The sequence below is a fragment of the Odocoileus virginianus genome, chromosome 1 (genome assembly GCF_023699985.2).
Source record: "Odocoileus virginianus isolate 20LAN1187 ecotype Illinois chromosome 1, Ovbor_1.2, whole genome shotgun sequence".
Taxonomy (NCBI): Eukaryota; Metazoa; Chordata; class Mammalia; order Artiodactyla; family Cervidae; genus Odocoileus; species Odocoileus virginianus.
In genome coordinates this window covers 45,648,170-45,667,894 of record NC_069674.1, presented here as the reverse complement: position 1 = coordinate 45,667,894, position 19,725 = coordinate 45,648,170, and the positions used below count along the sequence as shown (strand labels likewise).

Here is a 19,725-nt window from a genome sequence, read left to right as displayed (position 1 = left end):
GAATGCTTAAATGTAGAGTTTATGAAGACCATTCTTACTTTCCATCTCCTACTCCATAGACTTGTCCCATAGACTACATGAATGTAAACGAAGTCAACAAACTGGTACTTCCACAGTTCTACATGTGTCAGCATGAAGAGGTGCCAGGAATGACCTCAATGGGATGACTAACTGTTTCTTAGTTGAGTGACACTCTTGTGTCCTTTCAACCCAACACAATCTAGGTAAAGTCAGAGGACGTCTTTGATGAGTGGGTATCCAACCTCCGCCACCACAGAATGTACCGTCAGAATGAAATCGCCATGTTTCCACACGAAGTTAATCATTTTTTCCCAGGATCTACAGTCACAGACTCTGGTCCTGGGGTCATGGACACCATTTCAAGTAGGAAGGTAATGATTTGCCAATCATGAATCTAAAGGAAGTAGGTGGCTTTGTGTGGGAGAGTCTGCTCTTGGGGTCAGTGTCTGAGGAAGGAGAGGTTTACAGGTAGGAGCAGAATGTGTTTGATCTAGGATTTTACTTGTCTGTGTGTCCCCTCAGTCAGAGCGAGGGCCAGAGGAGCATGTATTAATGCTCAGATCATAACTGAAGAAGAGCATGTCCAGAGGGATTTAACATCCCAACTCTCCCTTGATCACTATGACTTTAGTTTGCTTTCTGGCTGTAAAATGCAGGAGATATATTTATAGTCAAACAGAACTACACAATCTTTACCAACACTTGTGTTATCCTTTCACATGGTTATCATTTGGCAGGAGAAGAATTCAAGGGCCTGTAGCACGGTGTGGCCACACGGGAGACAGCTGGAGTTCTCAGGGTCTCTGATGGAGTGCTTTGCTAGAAGCTTCTTTCTCATTATGGGCAGATGGCTTCCATTAGCAACCAACCCACTTTATTATCCTTTACCCTAAAGAGTTCTCACCAGGCTCTGTTTTCATTTATAATGTGCTTTTGTCATCTGTGGAACAGCGTAGCAGTATATCAAAGCAGAATTCGTTTCAAACCGGAAGCAATTTATCATTTTCTTGTGGTGGTGAGACTCGAGTTCCATTATGGTTACAGTCTTCAGAGGACATGGAAAAATGCTCCAAAGGTAGAGTGACTCAAAACCTTTGTTTCTTTCTGTCAAAAACCTCTGCTTTTAGACTTTCCTGATTTCGTTTATACTGCAGGTGAATTTATATTCTCCCTCTAGACTGGTTTATGTTCCCTGTCAGATTTTGCTTATGAAGATCTGCACTCATGATAAACAAAAGACACTCTCTTTTAGAGTTTTATGTCTTCTCCTCATGATAAACAAAAGACACTCTCTTTTAGAGTTTTATGTCTTCTCTTGGGTATGTGTGCAAGTAGGTTTCCTTTTCTGTTCTTTAAGCAGCGATGCCCAATTTCCACATAGACTGCTAAATCACAGAATCCAGGGCTTAAGTGCCAAAAATGATTCTGACGCACATCCAAGAACTTACAAGTCACTGTCCAGAGGTGAGTGGGTGAATCAAATGAAGATTGCTCACCAAACAGGTGTTCTCTACCCTGGCTGCACATTAGAATTGTAAGAGAGCTTTTAAAATGCCAGGATACCCATGCTCAGGCCCCTCTCCCAGAGAATCCCTTTAAATTAGTGCAGGTTGGGGCCCTGGCATCACTAGTTTTTCACAATTCCCAAAGGATTCTGGTTAGGAGCCACTCTTGCCATACGGAGTGGTCTCAACCTTAGTTAAGAATCACCTATGGAACTAAAAAGGAAGTCAACAGTGAGGCTGGGAGTATTCTAATTTAATTGACCAGGGATGAGACTTTAACATAGGTAATTTTAAGAACCTCACCAGTTGATTTTTAAAATGTAGCTATGATTAAGAACCACTATCAGAGAAAGATGCCTGAAAACTGCAATTTTCTCTGTTGAATGCAGATAGGATCACATCTGGGGACATAAAATGTTGCCTTCTCAATAACTATGAGCAATAAAAGTACTCTGCATTTATCAACTTATTTAACTCAACTGTCCTGTGAGCTCTGAATATCACTATCCCGTCATGGACTGTAGCCTGCCAGGCTCCTGTCTGTGGGATTTTTCAGGCAAGAATAGTACAGTGAGTTGCCATTTCCTACTCTAGGGGATCTTCCCCACCCAAGTATGAAATCCACATCTCTTGCATCTCCTGCATCAGCAGGTGGATTCTTTAGCACTAGTGCCACCTGGGAAGCCTGTAAGGAAACTGAGACACAGAGAAGTTATGTAATTTGGCCACGATTCACAGTTTGTTAAGTACATTCAAACTGAGGCAGCCTGGTTCTCTAGATCTATGCCCTTAACCACAAGTCTACTGCCTCTCCTATAAAAACTGCAGTAAAATTTCCTGTCTTTACAGATGTAAAAGCCAATATAGATAAATGAGAAAAATAGCTGGCACTAGTACAGGGAAAGTTGAATGCAAGACAAGTGGCTCTTACTTCTCCCCTTGTTTTCCTCCGGCAGACCTGGCGCACTGTCACAGCTGCCTGGTGGAGATGAGCCAGCTCCTACAAAGTATGGACATCCTGCATCGGACATACTCGGCACCCGCTATCAATGCCATCCAGGTCAGCCAGCGCTCATTTCTGTTTGCCTGCTGGCACTCTGAGGCTTTCCTCTCTCCTCCCAGCCTTTCACTAACAGGGAAGTTTTCTGGCTGGTTGCTTCAGCCAAGTTCAAGGGGATGGAGTTGGTCACTCTGGTGTGTGTCTTTCCCTGTTGGTTTGGTGCATCTTACTGTCTGTGCTCTCTTTCCTGTTTTAAAACAAAGGGTGGAGCTTTTGAAAGTCCCAAAAAGGAAAAAAGATCACACAGGAGGTGGCGGTCCAGAGCTCTTGGCAAAGACGCTAAAGGAACGCTGCAGGTAACCCTTGCTTCGCCCTACAGGCTGGTTTCCTCAGGGACACGTGCTGGGGGCCCATAGAAAAGTGACTATGCTGTAGTTACTCTCGGATACCCTGCGCAGAGACAGGAATTCAATCACTTGGGTTTTCTGAGTACTAAAATAAGCGTGTCATGTTTATTGAGTAAAGGAAAATTGGGGTGCAGTTGGAGGGACTGCAGTCATTTCTCGGGTTTTGGTTTCCCCTTCTTCACTGCCTAGCCTGCCTGCTCTTGTCCCCACTGGGTGTGCACCTTGACTTGTGGCTGCTGTGGTTGTGTGGTCTGTCCACGTTTTCTGTGGCTCAGTGAACTCGCCATCCCTCCGAGCCCACTGGTTGGGGTCTTTGGGAGCAGGACATTGTATAGACTATCTCTTCTCTCCAACCGTCCCATCCTCCCATCATAAGTTCACTGCATAACACTAACTGCTGACTTTCCCACTGCACAGCTAAGCCAAGATTTGCAGCTCAGTAATTATACATTAAATTGCAGCATTATTAGGGTCAAAATAAATCAGGAACTTACGGAAACTGTTATACTCTTATGTAACTCTGGCTTAAAGCACTGTATGGGTTGAATTGAAATACTTTCAAAGCAAAGAGAGATTTGTTTTCCAAACCACTGAGAAGGTAATTTGTTTGGTAGAAGCACCAGGTGCTAATAAAGAAAACATTTTTAAACCTACTCCCCATTAACTATTAATATTAGCAACTTAGATCCTGGGTAATTATTGCAAGGAGGAAGGAACTGAATATAAATGAGAAAGAGCCTGGCCACTTTAGCTGTCATTTTAAACCTGTAGCTTTAAAGTTATGATCATCTCCAATTAAAAATGTGATTTCTCACCCACTTTTATTTCATAAGAAGCCAGTGGAAGTTGCCATGGCAAGTGTTTTCCTGAGTTTTCATATTGAAAGTTATCACTCGATAAAAAAAATGTTCTATAGAATGTTCTTCTTTTCTACTTTCCAATCTTAGAAACAAGTGAATAGTCTAAGCAATTCACATCTGAAAAGAAATATCTCCCTTTGGTGTCACTTCAGGTACCTAAGCCTTTTTCTGGCCCAGTAAGACTGCATTCCTCCAATCCTAATTTGTCTACACTAGATTTTGGAGAAGAGAAAAATTATTCTGATGGCTCTGAAACCTCATCAGAGTTTTCTAAAATGCAAGAGGATCTGTGTCATATTGCCCATAAAGGTAAATGAGTTTTCTTTCTTTTTGTGTTCCTTCCTTCCAATGTGTTTGATGAAAATATTATGTGCTTGTCTGAATGTGGGAAAGTCCTTGGAGAAGGGACTCTTAGCGGGTTCATTTTCTGTTCTATTAGGATTTCAGGCAACCTAATTTTTATTTTTTGTTTATTTTATTGGTAATAGGGAGTGTATTGGCAAAAGTCTCTCTTTAATTTGTAGGGGAGAAGGTGAGAGTCTTAGGTATACTATAAAAGGCTGAGCAATTTATGTGAGAGTGATGAGAGTGTAAATTGGTACTTTTCTGGAGACCAATGTGATACCATGTTTCAACTTTAAAAAAAAAAATCTATCTATTCAGCAGTTCTACTTTCAAGAATTCATTCACAGGAATTAACTTAAAAGTTATCCAAAGACATGTGCTTCTATGCTGGCTCAGTGGTAAAGAATCCACCTGCCAATGCAGGAGACACAGGTTTGATCCCTAGTCTGGGAAGACCTCACATGCTACAGAGCAACTAAGCCCATGCACCACAACTATTGAGCCTGTGCTCTAGAGCCCAGGAACTGCAACTGTTGAGCCCACGTGCCACAACAACTGAAGCCGGAGCGCCCTTGAGCCTATGCTCTGCAACAAGAGAAGCCACTCTGGTGAGAAGCCTGTGCACTGCAGTGAAGAGTAGCCCATGCTCATCGCAAATACAGAAAGGCCCATATAGCAATGAAGACCCAGCACAGCCAAAAAGAAATAAATTAAATTAAATTTTAAAATATTATCCAATGATGTCCATTGTAGCATTGTTCATATAAAAAATTAGATTTTTAATATCATTTGTTGTTTAGTTGCTAAGTCGTGTCCAACTTTTTTGTGACCCCCATGGTCTGTAGCCCACCAGGTTTCTCTGTGGGATTTCCCAGGCAAGAATACTAGAGCAGGTTACCATTTCCTTCTTCAGGGAATCTTTCCTACCCAGAGATTGAACCCATGTCTCCTGCATTTGACAGATTCTTTACCACTGAGCCATCAGGGAAGCCCTTCAATATCATTAAGAAAATGCAAATCAAAATCATGATGAGACATTATTATGCACCATTAGAATAGCTAAAATTAAAAAAAGTACAGACGGCTGATGAGGATACAGAGAAACTGATCTCTCGTACATTGCTAGTGACAATGCAAGATGGTATAGCCACTCTGGACAATAGTTTGGCAGTTTTCTGTAAAACCAACATGCACTTAAAATACAACCCACTGTTTACATTCCTAGGCATTTATCCCAAAGAAATGTAAACTTAAATCCACACAAAATCCTGTACACAAATGTTCACAGCAGATTTATTAGCCAAAGACTGGAACAACCCAAATATCCTTCAGCAGATGAATGGTTAAACAAAAGGTGGTATATCCATACAGCAGAACACTATTCATCACTGCTGCTGCTAAGTCACTTCAGTCGTGTCCAACCCTGTGCGACCCCATAGACAGCAGCGCACAAGACTCCTCTGTCCCTGGGATTCTCAAGGCAAGAACACGAGTAGGTTGCCATTTCCTTCTCCAATGCATGAAAGTGAAAAGTGAAAGTGAAGTCGCTCAGTCATGTCTGACTCTTAGCGACCCAATGGACTGCAGCCCACCAGGCTCCTCCATCCATGGGATTTTCCAGGCAAGAGTGCTACTCAGCAATAAAAAGGAATCATCTGTGGATACGGGCCACTGTGGAAGGGTTCTCAAGCACAACATGCTGACCTAAAATACCCAGTCTCAAAAGGTGTCATAGTATGTGCTTACACTTTATTAACACTTCTGAAGTGATCCATGTGTAGAAATGGAAAAGTGACTGGTGGTTATGGGAGTCAGGGACAAGGAAGAGAAAAAGAGGGAAAGTATGATTATGAAGGCTGGTAGTAAGAGGAATCTTGGTGGCGATGGAAAGCTCTCTATCCTGAGTTTGGTGGTGGGTCCGTGAATCTACACATACGATAAAATTGCATTGACTGATACTTATATCCATGTTCATGAGCGAGAGCCTGTCAAACTTGTGAAATCAGAATCAGAGCTGTAGGTTATACCATCGTCCATTTCGTGGCTTAGATGTTGTACCAAAGTTACGTAAGATGTTACCACTGTGGGGAATGGGAGGTGGGGACCCAGGACTTCTCTGTATTGTTGTTGCAACTTCCTGTGAAATTTCAGAATAGAAAGTTTTTTTTTTTTAATTGGAAATAGCCTAAATGCCTGACAATAGAGAGATTAGATTTTTAAACAGCAGTGTAATCATATAATAGAATACTTAACAGCTACAATAATAATAACATCATCTACCTTATATTGAACACATAGTGTCATGCCGAGTGTTTGCTGGTAAGAACTTAACATGCGGTGTTTCTTGAATTCATACCACAGAGTAGGTATGACTGTAACCTCTTATCAGTGCCCAGATAAGAAATCTGAGACTTAGAGAAGCCAAAGAACTTTGTGAGGGTCCCAGGGTAGAAAGTAGCCAGACTGAGACTTGAACCCTAACTTGCCTGATCCCAGAGTCTGTGCTTCTCACCTGCTGTCTCACTGCCCTTACAGACAGAATTAGCCAGGGTTATTTTTATAGGTATTGGAAGATACACACAGTTCACTTCAGTCACTCAGTTGTGTCCGACTCTTTGTGACCCCATGGACTGCAGTAGCAAAAAATACAAGGCATTTTGGGGGAAAAATATATGAATCTGATATATATAGGCATATTAAAAAATCTGGAAGGATATATACCAGTGTTTTAGTGATGGAGACTAGGAGTACTTATTATCTTCTTTCTGCTTTTTAAAAAATTTTTCATATATTATCATTTTTTAAAGGAGAAAATGAGTAAAAATTGTTGCATGGGAGGACAGTGCTTGAAATAAGAGAAGACATTTCCTGTTTCCTCTTACTGCCCAGAATTTTCCTTCCTTTATATCACTGATTCCTTTCCCTCTTTCCTTACCTTCTAAATCTAAAATGTGTTGCTTATGAGGAAACCGTTTATGCTCTTTACAAATTCCCACCTCAAACTCTTGTCCAAGTGACCATTAGAACTTTGTCCATGTTTCGCAGTGCAGCTGTACGATTTATCTATAAAATGGGAAGAATTACCTGCCCCAACCCCTTTAAAGATCTTCATACACCCCACTGTGCGTTCTCTGGACCCCTTGTAATCAGGTTGTCTCATTTTAGGTTGTGTGGGAGGAAATTTGTATACAATGCCGTTACTTTTTAATAATATGAACTGTTCTTTTATTTCTTTTTCATTTAGTTTTATTAGTTGGAGGCTAATTACTTTACAGTATTGTAGTGGTTTTGTCATACATTGACATGAATCAGCCATGGATTTACATGGATTCCCCATCCCGATCCCCCCTCCCACCTCCCTCTCCACCCGATTCCTCTGGATCTTCCCAGTGCACCAGGCCCGAGCACTTGTCTCATTGAACTATCCTTTTAAAAATGAGAAGATAATGCCGCTCTGCAGAAGAGAACTAGCCTACTTTTAGCTACCTTGAAGAAGCTGCTTCCTCAGCAGGACAGCGGTTGCTGTACTGGGTGGATACGCTGGTCCCATCCTCCGACTCGTGGGCCTGACCTCAGGCAAGGTCATGGGCATCAGCTAGCTGCTCTGTCTTTCCGGCTTTGTGAAAACCAGCTGGCTGCTGGATTTGTGCTCTGAGAAAAGGTCCAGGAGCACCTATTCAACTTCAGCCTGAGCCCCACGGGCTTGCAGATAGCAAATTCTACAAGCAGCCCAGCAAGCATGGTTTCATTCCTGTGGTTATAGTGTTCTTGCCCAGACTGGAAGATCTCAAGAGAGTTGCATTTACACAGGTTCTAACTCAGAGGCTTCACAAAGTGAAGACAGTTCCCAGATTCCCTCTGTGTCCTGTGACCTTGCTTTCTTTCTCACTTCCATTCATACTTTTGAAACATCTTGACCTTTCTTCCTCTGTAAGCCTGATTTTGTTACTTTCAATTTTTATTGTACTTTCTTAACTGCATCACTAATCTATTGACTGTGATTTCGGAACAGCTGAACTCAAGGCAAGAATTCCACTGGTGTTGTAAATTGTATTACCTACTTTTTCTTCAACGTGTTAAATGCATCTGAATTCTCCCTGTTTCATAGAAGTTGGATCAGGTGGTAGAAAATCAATATACACCCATCCCAAAAAGTGTTTGTTGTATATTGTAGACTATACGTTTGATTTTATGGTGTGTCATTGGTTCATGTGTCTGGCTTTGTGTCTGTGTTCACACACACACAAGCAAACAGAGTAAAATGTATTAAAATCTAAAAGTGATAAATAATTTGCCTTACAAATATTAGCTTATGTGTGTGTATATGCACACTCAGTTGTGTCTGACTCTTTGTGATTCCATGGACTGCCCCACCAGGCTTTTCTGTCCTTGGAATTTTACATAAACCAAAATGTATTTCATGGAGCACATTGCCCATAAAACACTTTAAAAAACAAGATTCCGTGGTTTAAAATGTTTGCAAAACACTGCTGACTATAATTTGCTTTGCATTTATACCAGAAACAATAAATATTAAAGACCCTGAGAAGTCCTGCAGCAGAGAAATCTGTTAGCTTTGTTCAACTTACTGATTTAAAGATTTTCAATGTTATCATGGGAATTCTCCCTCCTCCCCGAACTGCTATCAGCTATTACCAGTCTGGAACTAAACTTCCTGAGAAACATACATCAGCAAACAATGCAAATAGTAAGCCTCTTTGGAGCTAACCCTCTATACCAGCTAAGTCAGAAAACTTGCATTAGACTAAGCCACCTCTGTTACTGACTAGCTGTGGGACTTTCACCTCACTGATTAACCTCTCTAGGTCTCAGTTGCCTCATCTGTTAAATGTCCTGAAATAGTCATCCTGACTCTTCGGGCTCTCAAAAATTCTATAATTGTGTTCTATGAATAATTGTTTTTCACTGAATGGAAATTATTCTTACTATTGCTTATTGTTACAATGAGATTTTATGAAAAAGTGTTCTACTAGTGGCAGAAGCAGAAATGGTGAGCAGATTTAGGATGAGAAAGCAAAAACTAGTGTAGGACTGGGGTCCGGGTGCTCCAAACAGAAGAAGGTAATCACATTCTGCCTTGGAAAGGAAAAAAATTAGGTTTTTTAAATACGTCTCTTGCAACCTGTGAAAGGTATTTGCAATGAGAGAAATCTTCATTTTCAAATATAAAGACTAAAAGTAGAACAAAATTAAACTCTGTTAGACTATTTGCTGTTCTTTTGTTCCTGGATTCTTTTCCTGTGTTGAGTTTTCATTGGGAGGTCATTTGTTAACTGTTTTGAGCTTATGGAAGCATTGAATAAAAAGCCAAATATGTCACAATAATATCATTTGCAAAGATTAAAAGCTAAAAAACATGCACGAAGCCAGGTCACTTATCAAGCATAATTTAGAATCTAGCATAAAAATCTGCCAAGCAACTGCAGTCATGTAAATTATCAGTAAATAAGTAATCAAATTACCTAATGTAACTAAACAAAAGAACTATTTATATAGAATATGGACTTGAAAGTGTTTTAAAACTATGGATGTCCTGTGTAGTTTGAGAATTAGGAGAAACAAGATTACAGATGAGATCATCTTAGACATTTTAGATGTTAACATCTCCCACATGCCACATGATACAGCCAAAAGAAAAACAAAGAAGAATTCACCAAAATGTAGTTTTCATTAAAAGGAAAGAAAAAGGAGGAGTCCTACTGTAGGTTGGGTGCTGTATAATAATGTGTTTTCTTACTTTCCTCAAAGTCCTTTTGAGATATGGGCATTATCTATACATACAGATGTGGGAACCAGGGATTTGTCCAAAATCTAAATAGCAACTATGTGATGAGTGGCAGGATTTCAGTTCACCTTTCTTTCATTGTACAGTATCTTTCCCTTGTACCACACCACTTCTGTAGAGGTGTGTCTGTGGTATTCATAACTGTCTTCTTCAAGAGCATTTTCTTTTCCAGTGTAGAGAAACTGGAGCATATTAAATAGAGCACAGGCAAATTAGGAGTATAGGTGTCCTTTAGCACCACCTTTCACCGTCCAAACATGCCAGCTCTGCTCTAAGTCAATAAAAGAATGGCATGGAAGCCCATGGAAATGGGAAAGATAGTGATCATATGAGACTTCCCTGGTGGCTTGAAGGGTAAAGAATCCACCCGCAATGCAGGAGACCTGGGTTCGATCCCTGGGTTGGGAAGACCCCCTGGAGGAAGGCATGGCCACCCAATCCAGTATTCTTGCCTGGAGAATTCCATGGACAGAGGAGCCTGGTGGGCTGCAGTCCATAGGGTTGCAAAGAGTTGGACGCGACTTGAGCGGCTAAGCACGCAACTGATCATACCATGCTTATGGTGTTCCGACCTGCCCAAAGCTCAGCCTGTGTCCCACTCTCTTAGTACAGAGAGAGTGTTTGAGAAAATGTCTAAAGACAGTCTGGGAAAGAGGTGCCACAATTCCTTTCGATATTCAGACACTCCATGAAAGAGGAAGTAGTTCTGTTTGCCAATGAGACACTGAGGTGAACATGAACTTATAAAAAGGATGGACTTTCTTAATGCGAGAAGAATCTAAAAACAAAAGTGGATGGCTTTAGGGGACAGCAGATGCTCCAAACATGAGCCCAAAGGCTGTTTGGCAAGGAGGCTTAGAGATAAGAGAAGCTGGTCTTTCTATGCAGCAGGGGCCGTAGTGATCTTTGAGGTTCTTTGTAGCTCTGAGCATCTAAAACTTTCTATTTGGCTTTGTTTATGATCAGATACTCGTGGATGTGATCCACTCATTAGAATCTTTCTATTTTTAAACTTTTGGTTTCTCTATAGTATCATGTTAGAAATTAAAACTTCTGCCACAGAAAATATTTCTGACCTCTAGGATCCTGTGTCTTTAGTAGTTAATGTAAATATGGTCTCCGATGAGCAGCCTCTAACCATTGCTCTGTGTGTGCTGGATCATTAGGCTGCTGTAAGGTCTATTTCATTCTCCTCTGAGTTGGGTCTGAACAGTCATTTAAGAAACTTGGTGCCTGATTTGGTCCCCTGAGCCCCCTTTTCAGGTAGTTTAGAAAGCACTTAAGACTTTAAGTATAGTGACTGTGTGAGTTATTTTCTGCTTGCCTTATGCCCACAACAGTCTTGTCAGCTGTACATTTTGAGCCAAAATGTATATTATGCTGATTTAAAATTTTTAATAGTCATCTTTTCTAAGTAAGTGAAAGTCACTTGATCATGTCCGATTCTGCAACCCCATGGAGTGTAGCCCACCAGGCTCATCTGTCCATGGGATTCTGCAGGCAAAAATACTGGATGGTAGCCATTCCCTTCTCCAGGGGATCTTCCCAACCCAGGGATTCAACCCTGGTCTCCTACATCGCAGGCAGATTCTTTACCATCTGAGTCATCAAGGAAGCCCTAATCTTCTAGTTTGGTTGAATACCTTGCTTTATGCAGGGCACCTGAAAGCCAGAGGAATTGATGTGTTAAAGTGGCAACCAGCTGAGTGCCACATCTATTTAATTTAGAGCAATAAACATGATGGTGAAAAAAAATTTTTGTACTTTTGTAAAGTAACAGATGTTAACTAGACTTATTCTGTTGATCATTTAGAAATGTATACAAATATTGAATCATTATGTTGTATACCAAAACCAGTATAATGTTTTATGAAAAGAATTGTAATACAAAAGTAAGGAAACTTACCAAAAAATAACAGTGAAGAAATGTTTCCCCAAGGACCCACTCAGATGGTCATGGGGATCCTGTAGGGTTGCCAGGGGTGGGATGCCCATCTAATAGAACCTAAAGTGCAGTTTGTGAGTTAGCTGCTGGGCTGGTTGTTCGCCAGCTAAGAGCTTCCACTGCTCCTAATGCTCAATAGATTCTAGTCAGTCTCTCATTCATAGAACTTATACCCTGTGTGCATTTATTTATAAATGATGTCCCAGCAAGAGACTTGGATATCTTAAAACTGCTGCCCGTATTTCAAAAGACTGCAGTCATCATCACTTTCCTCCTTGTATGTTTCTTTATTACCATCACTATTATTATTTCAATAGCATTTATTGTGTATTATATGGGATGCTTTAGGTTAAGTGCCTTACCTTTATTAGCTTACTTAATCCTCATAATGATCTTATGAAGTAAATGCAATTATTGTCCCTATTTACAAGGGACGAAACTGGGGTCCAGGTGCATCATATCCTTGTCTGAAGTCTTACAGTGAGTAAGTGTTGGAGCTAGGAAGAACCCAGTGCTGCTGCTAGAGCCCACACTATTGGTGACTGTGTTGTGCTGGCCATTATTTTGCTCAATGGAATTGTTTACATCAAAGAGCTAAACTTGTTCCATAGACACTATTAGAAAAATCAGTACCTATTGACCCCATCTTTGGTCGCCAGAAGCATCGTATTAACAGTGTGTTTGCATTTAAATAAATTGCTTATTTGTCCTGTGATTTTGTACACAGAAGAAGTTCTGAGTCTGGGTAAACACCACAACCTCAGATAGGTTCAGGGACAGCCTGCTGAGAGAGGTTCAGTTGTCTGCATGGCTGTGGGGTGAAGGGAGCAAGGCAGTCATGCACGTTTACTTTCTGTGATACTGAATTGGCCACTCCTGAATTAGGAGTGCCTCTAAAAATGCAGCCCTCGGGGAATTCAGTAGTATGCCAGGCCACGAGAGAAGAAGTATGTATCAGCCTCTTCCCTCTTCCTGCCTTTTTAAAATAGTATAGAATAAAGGAGAATGGAAAGATAATATTCAAATGTGATTTCCATGATCAATAATTCAGATGACAGTTGCATTATTCCTCGGAGGTAACTTGTGCATGATATGATCAAAACTTGCTGTATTTTTTACTGTACCTGAGAACAGTTTTTAAAACTTTAGTTCAGGCATCTCTGTGCCTAATAACACTGAACTCTCATTGGACCTAAACACTCACTCAAATGAACCAAGTGCTGAATGCCAGGTTGAGAGGCAGGGAATTCTGGGTCGGGCAGGTGAAAAGACTAATAAGGGAAAGGGTAGTTAACGCCTTTTTGGAAATAATTTCAAACTTACAAGGTGCAAGAATAATAAAAACAAAAACTCAGGTATCTTTACCCAAGTTCACTATTTTTAATATTGTGCCACATTTATCTGTCTTTTCACACACACACACACACACACACACACACAAACATACACACACATACATACACATGCAGATATGTGTGCATTTGTTTATTTTTTTGATCCATGTGAAAATAGGATTCGTACATCGTCTTTTTTTAATGCATTTATACTATCATGTATATATGTATATTTCCTAAGAATAAGGATATTCTGTTACTTAACCACAGTTAGTTATGAAACTCAGGAAATTTAGCATCGAAAGTACTTTTACCTATTCTGCCTTTCATATTCAAATGTCAATTATCACAATATCCCATAATAGCTCTTTTCCCCTTCAGTACAGAATCTTGTCCGTAGTCATAAATTGCATTTAACTATCATATCTCTTTAGTCTTCTTTAATTGGGAACAGTTCCTGAGTCTGTCTTTTCTTTGATGAAATGACAGTTTTGAAGAATACAGGCCAATTTTTAAAAATACAATGGTCCTCATTCTAGGGTTGTGTGATATTTCCTCATGATCAGATTCAGATGGCCTATCCTTGGCTGGTGTTCAACAAAAATAACTGTGTCTTTTCAGGGTATCACACAAAGTCCCAAGGTACACAAAGTCTATCAGATTCTCACTGGTGATTAATTTTGGAAAACAAATTAAGGTGCTGTCTAGTTTCTCCTCTGCCTTAGTACCATTTTCCTTCCGACATCCCAATAAGTTGTGTTTGCAAACATTTCCAGTCATTAGGGATACAAACAAAACTAAATGTTGATAATTGAAAAGTATAGTCCTTTCAAGTGTCAAAATATATTGGTAACAGGTCATAACATCATGAAATTTTATAGTGGATAGGGACTTTGGAATTGACAAATGTGTGTGATTTTCAAAATTTTAATAGACCTTATTTTCTAGAGTAGTTTTAGGTTTACAGCAAACTGAACAAGAAGTTTGGTGTCCCCATACCCACTCCACCATACACACATACACAACCTTATCCACTATCAACATCCCACCGAGAAGTCTATTTCTTGAGCGTCAGTAAACCTACACTGAAACATCATTATCACCATAAGCCCATGGTTTACATTAGGGTTCACTTTTGGTGCTGTACATTTCAGATGTATTTTTTAAAGTCAAAATAGAGTACATTTGCTGAATGAGAAATATTCATGACTGTTACTTTTCTAAATTCTTTTAAGAATTCTCTGTTTCTTGTTTTTAATTATGCCTCTTCCTTTATTACTTTTTATAATGATTATATCTTTATAGTCTACTTCACTTTAAGGTCAGCTTTTAACACCATATCAACGGAGAGAGAGAAACTGAAGCAACTGATGGAGCAAGATGTTTCTGCCTCCCCCTCTGCCCAGGTCCTTGGTCTGAAGCATGCCCTGTCATCCGTAAGTTACATCTCTGAGTCACAGCAATGCCTGACAGTGTGTCTGGGCTCATGAACTTTTTATGTGTTCCATCGCCATGGTTGTGTTGAAAATTCATGAGAAAACCAAACACATTATCCAAATTATATTCTGACCTTTCATCAGATCTGCTTATTCTAAACACCAAAGCTGAGCCTACCCCAAATCTTAGTAGCAAATATTTCATTGAGCATCAGATACTGTTTGGTTTCCTCCTATTTATCTTGAGTTTTCTGTTTTTGTAAAGCCTTTATTACGTGTTTGTCTTATAGACATTTGTTTGTTAATGCTTACAAAGTCTGATGGTTTGCAGATTTCCATACCTAAGATTTCACAGGCTTTGACTGATTTTCCAAATTGTTAGATACAAACAGCAGAGTGAGATTTTGAATTCACACTCTTCAAACAGGGTTAATCCTGTTTACCTATTTACAGCCTGTCTCTTTCAAAGACAGGCAAGTGATTTCATTTGATAGTACAAACATTTAGCTCCCACCTGCTCCCCCCGTGGGCACAAAGAGATGAGTCATAAGGAGTCTCAGGCAGTAATTGTGCCTTCTTAATAAACAGAAAAATCACTGCCAAGCTTCAAATGTTTTTCAGGGAGCCAGGCTGTCATTCACACTCTCTCCTTTTTTCCCCATTGATTGCAGTTTATTCCTCAGAAGAACTGGGCTCTGTTGAAGTGCAGTGTCCTAGTATGATATTTTGAATAGCTGACAGTATCTGATTATTCACTCTAAATCTTTCAAAAACTGGAGAACTTTTAAAAGAACATACTTACTTGTTCCTATGCTTTACTTCTATGTAGAATCCTTGCTATGAAAAGAGAGAGTGTGTGCACACACAATTACCTTCTGAAGTGTTACTGAACTTTCTATGTAGGTTCAGGTAGGGGAGATGAATTTTAGGATCTTGTTTTCAGAAGCTAACTCAAGCCGTGAGAGAACTAGAAAATACCCACTTATGCTTTCTACTCATCATGTTACCGAGAGAAGTCAAGTGATGCTTTTGGTATAATGTTAATTGTTAATACATTAACATTGATACGTACTGTCATTGTAAGGTACTTAAAGGTGTATTCACTCAGTTGAACATTCCCAGTATATTATCTTTGAAAGAAATAAAAAGTAACATGGATTTACTCCATGTTTAGAGTCTTAATATTGTTAGTTGAGAGGTAGAAACACCCCCTTTTGGACTGTAATGGACAATCAGTCACACACAATCTGCTGCTTTGGTTTGAGAGCAGCAGGGTGGTTCTTCACTTTTTTTTTTAAGTTTATTTTTTAGTGGTGAAAAGCATTGCTTTATTCATTTGTGTCATTTCTTTGTGGCCCAGCCACCCAATGGAATATTATCCATCAATAAAAAGAAATGAGCTCTCAAGCCATGCAAGATATGGGTGAGTCATAAATGGATATTGCTCACTGGAATAAGCCAGCCTGAAAAGACTATGTACTGATCCACTCATATGATATTCTGGAAAAGCAAACATACAGAGATAATAAACAGATTAGTGGTTGCCAGGGTTAGGGGGGAAAGCATTTCTTATTGTTCCAAGTAGGTTGCTTTTAGTGCCTTTAGAAGGTACCTCTGATGGGCTCCCCAACGTCCCTTTCACTGTGGTCTTCCTCTTCCCTGCCCTCCTCCTGTGTGAGGTCCAGCTTCATTTTGTTAATCTGCTGGTCTGGTAGAGGCCATGAGACCCACTTGGCTATGGTGTCCCTGGCCACAGTCATTAGAAAGTTGAGATAAAACAAAATGATCATTTACTTCTTTTTTGTCTTGGATTCCTGATTAGATTCAAGGCTTGTTTTTTAAAAATAAAAATTTGAGAGTTATCTCAGGGCTATCAGAATGAATCTGTGTTGAATGTACAACCTTTGTGTTGTTTTTTTTTTTCTCTTCTGCCTGTGGCTCACAAAGGAAAGAGAACCTACTAAAATAGCATGTTTTTCAGGCTATCTGGAGATTCTAGCTACTGGTATCTACTCTAGCCACTGTGTAAGAGGCCAGCAATGAATTGGCCAAAGTGAGTGCCCCATAGAGGTTTTTAAATGTAGTTGTGTGCTTTAAGACACATTTATTCAGTGTTTCCTAAATGACCGTTCAGAATTTCCAAATAATCCATTCCAACTGTGGATACTAAAAAATAAAGACAAAATTCTTGTTTGAGATCCAGACAGTGGGTGAGATATGAACACCCTTCTGTGCTCTCAGCAGGGGTAGCCTATGGGCCCTGATGGATGGGAAAGGCTCTGAGCTTCTCAGAAGAAAGTCAGGAAGACAGACGAACAGGATGGATTTGTGTACAGGCACCTGGGGAACTGATTGTGGGAGTGGGTAGGAGATAATCAGGTGAAGTTGTCTCTTTCAAAGAAAGATCATTTGAAAGACGCTGGTCCTGAAGCACAGGGAAAACCACCATGAAGGAAAACACCTTCCTTTACCTTCCTAGTTGGGAGGGTGGGCAGGGGACTCAGACCTGCCCAGGGAGAAGAAGTAAAGAGGTCCAGGTGGGCTGACAAGAGCTCACAACCCCTTCCCAGGGCCCTGGTGCTTAGCCCCATCCAGGTAAGTGAGCTCTCTCTCTCTCTCTTTTTTTTTAATAGACTATCTTAGCCATGAAGAATGAACATAAAACAATCAATACCTATGTTGTAAAACAGTAAAATTAATCCTCTGCAAAATCTTACTTCTCAGCACACTCTCTAAGACCCTACTCAACCAGTGTGACAGAACATTAAAATATGGCCAGTCACATGGAGGTGGGAGCAGCATTTTTATTACAGATGAGAAAGAAGCTTGGAATCTTTAGGGGGAGCTGTTCAAAGAGACTGAGGCAGCTGAGAAGGAGGAGGGGCCAAGAAACCATGAGCAATAAGGGCTTATAGGTGTGTGTGATTTCCTTCTTCACTGAAAGAAAAACCTTACTAACCCTTACTTTCATCCCTGGAAATGAGAGTCGAGAAGGGTCTGCATTCCCAGTGTTTAATAGCTCATATCTGCCAGGCACCAGTATCCTGTTGGATAATGTTCAAGAAAGACGTCCAGGAGGTGCCCCCTTGAGGGCTCCTCCACACTGGGCTTACCGCCGTGCTTTTGGAAACATCCATTGATTAACAGAGCCCCACTATTTTTAACGTGTTCCAGGCCCTAGCACAAAACACAGATCTTAAAGAACGCTTATGCAGAATCCATGCCGAGTCTCTGCTCCTCGACCTCCCTGCTGCTGCCAAGTCGGGTGACGGTCTGGCAGAGGTGGGTAAGGCTCTCCTCCGGTAATGTCGCCCCGCCCTGCTCCCACACGATGCCCTCCGTCCCTCCCTGGAGCCTCCCTCCTGCCCCGGGAGGGGTGCTGCCCTCACCATGACGGCTGCCGTTCCCAAGGCTTCCTTGAAAGTGTGCTGCCAACTGCATTTCTAAACTGCTTTTCCCCCTAGAATGTTTCTTCCCTTTCTATTTCCTTATCCCATTATCCTCCTAAGGATCACCCTTTTCTCTTGATAGGAGTGGGAGTCCCACTGGAGTGGGGACTGAGAGACAAATAATTTCTCCTGTTACTTCTGAATAAACCTCACTTTCTCCTACTGATAGAATCCTAGCTCCCCCTCTGAGAACCTCTCTCCGCTTTCTTTATGACTGTTTCCTTCTCCATTTCCTGTTTTTTTTTTTTTTTTTTAAAACACAGCTGTACCTTTGGTGGGGGGAAATATTACAATTGAAGTGTCTTGGTCAGTTTATAGTATGTTAAAAATATGTTTTCTCAAGACTCGGGGTGTTTATCCAAAAGATTCTTTGAATATGCTTAAAATGAGAAAGTTCAGAAAAATCCAAGTGGATGACTTGAAAAAAAAATCAGTACAGAAGGGTAGTGAAAGTCAAAATAGTTTTTAGCCATCTCTTATATGCCTGCCTCAATTGTGCTAAATTTTTCATTAATAAGTGCATTAGACTGAGCCCATAAAAGATAAGGAAGATCAGATACAAGGGTTGTAAATTTTTTAAAGGAGTTTCTATGTTTAATACATCTTCCTCCTTTTTCTGTCCTCAAAGAAAACACACCCTGACATAATACCTTTACTCCTTGCAATGTTGTTGTATTGGATGATGGGCAGATAAGATGCTGGAATCAATCAGACCAAGAAGCTCAGACATCTACCTCCATGTGAAGCACAGGCTATGCCCTGACCTAATGGGAACCCCTTCTGATGAGGGTGGTACCCTCTCTCCTCAGGGCTGGCAGGCTTCTTATTACTTCTGAGATACACATCAGCGATTCACCATGAAATTCCTCTACATCTTCACTGCCCCCAAGAGATCTTTTCAATCAGTTTTTAGCCCAGACCTAAATTGAGTCCCCGGCAGGACAGAGCACTGAAATGTTATCTGCAGGGGCCTTCATTTCAGGCTTGGGCAAAGAAACATGCTCACCAGTTAGGTCCTCTTCTGAATAAATCTGTGGATTGGCTGAAGCAGGGCTCAGTCATGGTGGCCGACTGTCCCTGAAGGTGGCTTGCTGCAGAACGCCATGGCACTGGTGTTCGGTGCCTCTTTCCAGGCAGCATCAGTTCAGTTCAGTCCAGTCGCTCAGTCGTGTCTGACTCTTTGCGACCCCATGAACTGCAGCACACCAGGCCTCCCTGTCCATCACCAACTGCTGGAGTCTACCCAAACCCATGTCCATTGAGTCAGTGAGGCCATCCAACCATCTCATCCTCTGTCGTCCCCTTCTCCTCCTGCCCTCAATCTTTCCCGGCATCAGGGTCTTTTCAAATCAGTCAACTCTTTGCATCGGGTGGCCAAAGTATTGGAGTTTCAGCTTCAACATCAGTCCTTCCAATGAACACCCAGGACTGATCTCCTTTAGGATGGACTGGTTGGATCTCCTTGCAGTCCAAGGGACTCTCAAGAGTCTTCTCCAACACCACAGTTCAAAAGCATCCATTTTTCAGCTCTCAGCTTTCTTTATAGTCCAACTCTCACATCCATATATGACTACTGGAAAAACCATAGCCTTGACTAGATGGACCTTTGTGGATAAA

The 19,725-nt window shown here is 40.9% G+C and overlaps 1 protein-coding gene across 3 annotated transcripts in view; it reads left to right on the top strand.

The window, feature by feature from the left end:
• Window positions 1-19,725, top strand: part of OSBPL3 (oxysterol binding protein like 3) — a 198,280-nt gene that overhangs the window by 127,392 nt on the left and 51,163 nt on the right. For 2 of the 3 annotated variants that reach the window (XM_070467611.1, XM_070467606.1), the window contains 7 exons: window positions 225-392; window positions 973-1,096; window positions 2,483-2,586; window positions 2,790-2,882; window positions 3,946-4,102; window positions 14,529-14,659; window positions 17,834-17,941. In XM_070467611.1, the coding sequence (XP_070323712.1) occupies window positions 225-392; window positions 973-1,096; window positions 2,483-2,586; window positions 2,790-2,882; window positions 3,946-4,102; window positions 14,529-14,659; window positions 17,834-17,941 (885 nt within the window). The remainder of the gene's footprint in view (window positions 1-224; window positions 393-972; window positions 1,097-2,482; window positions 2,587-2,789; window positions 2,883-3,945; window positions 4,103-14,528; window positions 14,660-17,833; window positions 17,942-19,725) is intronic. The other variant, XM_070467622.1, reaches the window with a different exon arrangement.